Genomic DNA, 8,197 nt, shown 5'->3' with positions numbered 1-8,197 from the left:
GGTTGAATGGAACCTCATCCCGATCGAATGAGAATGGGAAAAAAATTCTAAGGTATTCAAAAAAAGTTGAAAAGTTTACACATCAGGATGATGTTCTAAATGATCTTAGGAACTATAAGATGCTTCCCATGCCCTTGGATCAAAGGATGCATGCCTCAAACGAAATTATCAAACCTGTAGTTGTTTGATGTTCTTAAGGACTGAGAAACCTAGACCGGGTCAAGTCTGGACCGAGAATCATTTGCATCTAGGACCGATAAAAGTTAGCCCAAGGCTAACCCAAGACCGAGTGTTCTTCGCACTCAGTACCGACAGAAGTTAGCCCAAGGCTAACCCATGTCCGAGTGTTATTCATACCTAGGACCGAGGAAAGTTAGCCCAGGGCTAACCCATGACCGATGAATCCTGCACCCGACTAATGATTCCTATACCCGACCGAGAGTCTTCCCCACCTATGACAGATAACTTCGCACCTAGGACCGATGACTCCTGCATCTGACCTAGGGTCTTTAACACCCCGACCGTTGATTCTTCCAACTCGATCGAGGAGTTCCAACCCAAGACCGAGGGTTTCAGCACCCCAGCCGATGGAAATCGCATTCAGGACCGAGAACACGAGACTTAGGGCATGTTTGGTTACATTTCTTAATTTCACAATTATTTTTTGTAAGTTTGGAATCCTAAATCATTTTTTAAAAGTCTAAGAAAAAAATAGAAAATGATTTCAAAATATTTTTATAATATTTCATAAAATCTATTTTAATAAGGACTTGTTTGTGATTTATTTTTAAACTCTTATGTCTTTAACTGATATTTTTTAGGTACATTTCTCCTTAATCATCGTCATGATCAGCTACAAGTATCATCATTTAAATATTGTTTTCGCAGTTTTTAAATACAAAAAAAAAACATATACATGTCTAGAATATGAAGAATAATTGGTTAAAATAAAACGTTATACAAACAACTTTCAAAAGTTAAGATTTTATAAAGTGAAGACCGTTTTTAACTCATACATTTCTCGAATATCACTAAATTACAAAACAAAATGAAACTCTAGTTAAAAATACATTTTATACGCATATATTTTATTCACAATTTAAACTAAAAATCAATTATCAACTCTTTATCAAATAAATAATATTTTTAATTAGTTTAAGTAAAGATTTTTTTAATCGAATTTTTATTTGATTATTTCAAATTTAAATTAAATTTGTTAATCTTATTTTAAAAAATTAAAATATTTTATTCTAAAATATCATGACTTAGTTTGTTTGGTATTTATTTAATAATTATTCTAATTAAAATATATTATATTATATTTATAATTTTCATTAGTTAAGAATAACTCAATTACTATATGATGCTCTAACTCGAAATGACTCTAAAAAGGGCCTTATTTGCTATAAGTGTTAACGCATAAAATTAAATGCGTTGGTGACAATTATTTTTTTTGAACAAAAATGCCCCCGTTGTGTCACGCAACCTCTAGTTGCCTCTAGTTGCGTCACGCAACTAAGTGCATTGTGAAAAATCCACAATGCCCTTGATATATAATTAAAAAAAATCAATTTCTTCCCATTTTCTTTTCTTTTCTTTTTTCTCTATTTACTCTCTTCACGTCTTCTCCCTTCTCCTCCTCTCTAAAAAGAAGACGGACCCCCGACGACGTCGGAATCCTAGCGAAGGACGTCGGAATCCCAGCGAAGGCAGGCAACCATGATGTCCGCTACTATTGGTATGCTTCATTTGTCCTTCACTTGTTGTTTATTTTTTTTGAACGCATTGTTTGTTAGGTTTAGGGTTTAGGGATTGATTGGTTAAATGTCTCTGTTGCGGCGGATTCTAGGTGCGTCTCGCGAATGCGGGTGCGTCTCGTGGGTATGTCTCGCGAATGCGGTTGCGTCTCGCGACAAGACCATTTATAGTTAGTAATTGCATTTTATTATTATTTGAGTTTAATCTACAAATAGAGAGAGAAATAGAAGTTGTTTATCAAAAGAAAAAAGAAAAATTGAAGTTGGATTGCCAATGAAAGGATTTTGAGTGTTGAGATTGCGTTTTCAGGCTTGTTCGAAATCTGAAATTCGCTGGATTTATAGGTCACGTCGCAAGCAAAGCTTGAGAGAATGATACGAGCAGTGATAGTGATGAATGATCAAGGCAAGCCTCGTCTGGTCAAATTCTACGATTATCAAGTTAGTGTATTACATCTTCATTTTGGTAGCAATGAGATCCAAAATGTTGATTTGGATGTAGAGGTTGATATTATACTCCCATTATTGCAGGATGCTATGCTTGTCTGCAAGACCTTTGCAACACTGTACTTTGTCTTTGTATTTGATACCTACGAAAATGAACTAGCGATGCTAGATCTTATGCAAGGTACATTGTTATAGATTTTCATTCTTGATTTCACATTTTCTAAGTACCCTTTTTGAAGAATTTTTTATCATCTTCTTCGTTTTATGTAGCCATTGCATAAGCTCAATATATTCAATGTAAAGAAATGAACTCGTTATTGAAAGAAGTCACATTATTCGAGACAATACAAACTTATGATTAAGTAAACTTTGTTGTATATTTGATATATATAGGCTTACTGTTTTACAGGTGCATGCTATTATAGATGAAATTGTGTTGGGAGGTCAAGTTTTGGAGACAGATTCTTCCTATGTATATGTAGTGAAGGTTGTACAAGAAATAATTAGGTCTGCATCCTTCTGATGTTGTTTTCATTGTCCTTTCTTAATAACACGCTCTTATTTTGCGTGATGATAATGACTTCTCAAGTTTCATGTAGGTTGGAGAAGGCTGCAAATTCAATATCACTAGTTCCAAAATCAATTAATGCCTGGCAGGGAAGATAGTTCATCCAATTCTACAATCTTTGATCATAATCTTTTACTAGAATTTCTTGTTCTTCTGGAATGATAATCAATGATGGTTTTGATTTGACAACATATTTGTAAAGAACCCCTTTTTTTTAAGATAATATATAAAATTATGGATCAAATTATGCTTAATATCCATATTTAAGATGCATATCCAATTATCCTTAAAAAAAGGAGATATGAGAGAAAAATAAACAATAATTGAATTAGTATTGATTGAATTTCAGGCTTACCAAAGTAGTAAAAATATGAATATACTATATCTCATATCCATATTTTCTCTTAATTTAATAAATATAACTTAATTTATAAACCTAAACCTAATGAGGCAGAAGCAACTCAATGAAAGTAATGATGAAATATGCTGGAAAACAGAAAACAATGAGAAGTTTATTACAGGAAAGACATGGGAAATGGTTATAACAAGAGGACAGGAGCATAATGTAGTATGGTCTCCAAAGATTATTCTTCGTCACTAATTTATTCTCTGGCTGGTATACAAGAAAATGTTGACTACAAAAGACAGAATTCGAAAATACATAAACATTCATGATATCAACTGTGTCCTATGTTCGGGAGTTGAGGAAAGCATAAACCATTTATTTGGGGAATGCTCTTTTGTAATACAAATCTGGAGGATGTATGCTGCAAACATGAACATCATCAATTTTTCAAGAATATTGGAAGAAACCCAAGAGTGGATGAAGAATAAAGTAAAGGAAGATCCTTCTATGTAAGTATGTTAAAATGCTACTTTTGAGCAGTAATCTACAATATCTGGAAAGAAAAAATTCAAGAACTCACAGTGAAAGAAGTAGAACCGCTGAAGATACTTGGAGAGATATAACTTTAGATGGAAATGCACTCATTCAATCCTGGAGAGGAATCGAAAGGATTTAAGAGAATAGAAAGCTCTGTCAGATATGAGATATTTCATTTGAGCAGAAGGTCACAAGTAGAATAAAAGTAAAAACGCGGTAGACGTTAATTGATTGTTGTTGTCTGTAATTTAATTATTGTTTCATTGTCAAATATAGAAATTGTTTAGATCTGATCTTAATTAATAAATATGAAATAAATATGGTCCTAATGGTATGTGATAGCTTAAATCCCAAATTTGATGAAATATGTATGTCTAAACCAACTTGTATATATATATATATATAAAATGATCGCATTTATTATATATATAATTAATTAATTTTTCAGCAATATTATTAAATAATATTAGCGCGCACTATTACACATTAAAAGCAATCATAGTGTAATCATAACATCTTATTTAATTGAAATCAGAATATTCATTAATTATGTTAGTTTTTTTAATCGGCCAAGGATTGGCCTAAAGTTACTAATATTCAGCCATTCCCACCCTCTTACACCCAATGAAATCATTGTCCAAAGCTCTTACCATTGATCTAGAGGAACTCAACAAAGATCATGTCATCCTTGGGTATCAGCTAATTCCAACCATGACTCTAATATATATTTTTTTATGTTATCGTCTACTTGATTAGAAACAATTTATTGTTGCAATTCTAACGAGTATATAAATCTTAAAATTTGCTCAATAGACCATTTACATTCATCTTTTCACTACATGAATAAAAACATTATTATCCCTATTGCATAATAAAGTTCATTTCTCTATCAGTTTTATCTTCTTGATTTCATTAACCGCTATTAAAAAATAATCATTATATTGATATTACTCTCTCCATTAATATAAACAAGCAAAATAAATATATTCTACTCTAAATTCACTTGTTGATAAAAAAAATCACATAAATAATAATGTATAAATAATTATTTATATTTAGTGTCACATTTATAAATCTATCAGTGTTCAATCAACTAAGCATTTAACATGATATAAAGACACGCAAATTTTAACGTGAATGAGTAAAATTAACGAACTCTTAAAACACTTAAACCATCCATTATATTACTTATAATAGATTATATATTTTTTTTTTACAAATTAAGATAATTATTTAATCACGTTCAAAACAAATACATATAGAATGTATCTTTTTTATGGTGAAAATTCTTAAATCTAGGAAGAGATGAAAAAATAATTGTATTACCAAAATAAAGATGATCATATAATTTGATTTCGGAATAAATAAAAATTGAGTTTAGAATAAAATCAAATAATATATAAAAAAAAAAATCATTTATTTTATCCGTTGATTTAACTAGACATTATATAGTAACTTAAGGTAAAAAATTACACTTGGAAAAGTAAATGAAAATTTTAGCTCGAATGAAAAAGAGAGAGGAGCAAGTTAACAAAGACTGTTAAGATTTCAGGAATATTTGGAGAAATGCCTGGCTAGGGTTTGGTCTACGAGGAATTGAACAACGATCTCGATCCACCAACGAGTTATCTGCAGTAATTCGGTCGGAGACTCAGTTCCGTTCCCGAGTTTGGACGGCGGCGGCGACGAAGGGAAAGTATGTGCATAAGTGTTTTGTTGATGGGTTAAGAAGGAATATTTAAATAGGCATCCAATTTGCATCCAACCAATCAAATGTCCAAATATATTTATTAACATTTAACCTGTAGCATTTTTAACTTGTAAGCAAACTTCATTTTATTTTTATTTTGACTTTCCATGACTCTTATGATTATTTGGGCAAAATTTATATATCAAAATTATTGGGTTTTATGTAATATATAGAAGGAGACATCGCATCAAATAAAGAAGCTTGAAAACGACATATTTTGAATGTGGTAATAATTTCGCAAAACAGAAATAACCAAATTTATTTGTATGTATAAATTTTATGGAAATAAATGTTAGATTTTGACTGAAATGAAATTATATTTATTACGATTGATAGACATGCTACTGGACGTTTCTTAACTGAGATGTTTGAGAATCTCTTTCAAGTGTAGAAATGGTGTTGAGATCTTTGTTATGCATAATGCTGCCACCATCTCAGATCCACCCTATATATATATATAGATATGACACACAAAAATAGTCAAATTACGAAATAAACAAAAAAAGATTCCACTATAATACAACATATATACCATTTGGTAGAGAAACCTGCGATGGATCCAATAATGCAAACAGGGTGGTGGAAGAAATTGTCTATCTTTAGATTGTTTTCAAAAAGCCCACAAAGAATATCATACACCATGTATGAAAGCGTGACTACTAGAAGACTTCGTATCTATCCCCATTAGAGTAGATTAGATTTAGATTAAATTATAGAATAGATCAAGAAGAAGAAGACCCTGAAATTGAGAAGGCATAGAAACGAAAGGGCAGGCTGGGCAGGTCCAATCTTGAATTGAGAGACAGGAAAGAGCAACAGCCAAACAAGCGTGGATTGTTGAAACCAAACGGTTGCAGAAATCGAATGACCGTTTCCAGTGCCGCCCAATGTAGTTCCCAAATCTTATTTCTATCAGATCCAACCCAAACCTCATAAGTATCACCTTGTTCACCAAGAACCTCATAAGTATCACCTTGTTCACCAAGAACCTCAACCCTCTTCCTTTTGATGTTGATATAGTTGAAGCAGCTGGGATAAGAAAATCACGTGGAACTTCCACCACAACCATCATGATTATAGGTATCTACAATAAAAGAGTGATTAAGCGATATAATCCTTTGAATAAGATAAACAGAATCATAACATGTTAAATCTAAATAGAATGCAGATTTATCAGATATGTAGCTGCATTCTGCAATGTTAAAAAAAATAAAGCTAAAAATACAAAAAAGACAGTATAAAAAAGAACAACAATAGACATAATTTGTGATATATAAATAATATATTTACAAATTGGTGTTTGACAAAAATAAGATCAGTTCTATAATATTCGTAATAAAATAAATCAGAAAAAAAAATTGAAAAGAAAAAAAAAAACTTGCACCTGCACTAGAAAGTCAATATCAACAGCCACACTACCTGCATAAGAACCAGCAACCGCACCTACACAGTCTCACACAGTTAATTAGCAGGCGCTTCCACAAGCAGATGAAAAATCAACATCTACAACATACCACAAACAGTAGGGATGAACTGTGATTGCACCAGTAAAGACTACAGCCTGCACAATACACAACAACAGCACAACCTGTAGCAAAACAACAGACATCAAGGATAAACTACGCATGCACTTATTCAACGAGGGACTGCTCTAGCACCTGCACCAAGATGCTAGAACCTGAAACGCAACTCGATCAGCTGCAGTAGGCGAGATTCGTGTCTCTAGGAAGGGCAGTCGACCTTAGGGCCGGCCTTGGGGTAAGTCAACCTATGTAGTTGTATAGGGCCCCTACTTTTATAGGTCTCATTTTTTAATATTTAATAGTATTATATTATTAATCTTAATTTTTCATTTTTTTCTCCTTTAATATTAAATATATATTATATAATCTATATAACTTTTTATCTCATTTTTAATCTCTTATTTTCGTATTATAATATATTAATCATTTATATCTCAGTTTATATTATTAAAATTTATTTTAATTTTTTTTACTAATTTAGGGGTCCCAAAATTTAAATTTGCATACGACCCCAAATTCTTAGGGCCGGCCTGTAGGCCTGCACCCTAAAGATCTGTATCTGCACAACACCAAAGGAACATACCGCATATGCACCAGAGCAAGACATAGACTGTCACAGCAAACTGCAGGAGGTAGGTCGAATCATCGACCGCGCTAGAGGTAAGGCGACAAACCCGATGTGCATAACGTGCCAGATGTGTTAGTCGTGCCAAATGTGCCGATACGTTAAGAAATAGTTGTTAAAGAAAGCAGACATTGTACTTGTTAAGAAATACGAGAATATCTTTTAGGGTTTATTTGGTTAACAGACAGTTTCATCTAGACATTTTGAGAAGACGATTAAAATAAAAAAAGGAGATGAACATGTCTCTTGCAGATCTTGTTAACCAAAATCTGCAAAAAGAAGACAAAAAACTCGACGGACAATTTCTAAGAGAGAAATCGCTAAACACTTCAAGGGAATGTTGCATTAGCATCATCCCCAAGACCATAAAGAACATTTGACGCCACTCCATTAAATTTCATTTTTGCGAGAAGATTGTAGCGGAGAAGATTCATACTAGGGTTTAAAAAATCGATAAGAGAGAAAAAAAATAGTGGAAGTGTAGCAGAATAATTTCTATTTATTTAAATTATTACTTCAATGTTGTAAATAGAAATGAAGCCAACATCACTCGATAGCGTTTGTTTCACTTTTTTTTTGGAGAAATGGCTTACGCCATTAATTAAAAAGACCCAAAAAGGATAAAAGGAGTACAAGAGCAGAAA

The 8,197-nt window shown here is 32.2% G+C and overlaps 1 protein-coding gene across 1 annotated transcript; it reads left to right on the top strand.

Moving 5' to 3' along the window:
* Window positions 1-2,150: 2,150 nt before the first annotated feature.
* LOC124939432 (AP-3 complex subunit sigma-like) lies at window positions 2,151-2,870 on the top strand. The gene is made up of 3 exons (XM_047479909.1): window positions 2,151-2,323; window positions 2,598-2,711; window positions 2,804-2,870. The coding sequence occupies exons 1-3, from the start codon at window positions 2,151-2,153 to the stop codon at window positions 2,868-2,870; spliced, it is 354 nt and encodes a 117-aa protein (XP_047335865.1).
* Window positions 2,871-8,197: the final 5,327 nt, after the last annotated feature.

The sequence above is a fragment of the Impatiens glandulifera genome, chromosome 5, assembly GCF_907164915.1.
Source record: "Impatiens glandulifera chromosome 5, dImpGla2.1, whole genome shotgun sequence".
Lineage (NCBI taxonomy): Eukaryota > Viridiplantae > Streptophyta > Magnoliopsida > Ericales > Balsaminaceae > Impatiens > Impatiens glandulifera.
This window is presented reverse-complemented; position numbering and strand designations above follow the sequence as displayed.

What these genes read in the sequence shown, in the direction of transcription:
- LOC124939432 (XM_047479909.1), top strand. Translation starts at nt 2,151, where the DNA reads ATGAATGATCAAGGCAAGCCTCGTCTGGTCAAATTCTACGATTATCAA. An exon ending in TGCAAGACCTTTGCAACACT is followed by an intron (nt 2,324 to 2,597) that starts GTACTTTGTCTT and finishes TGATATATATAG; the next exon opens with GCTTACTGTTTTACAGGTGC. An exon ending in GTTGTACAAGAAATAATTAG is followed by an intron (nt 2,712 to 2,803) that starts GTCTGCATCCTT and finishes AGTTTCATGTAG; the next exon opens with GTTGGAGAAGGCTGCAAATT.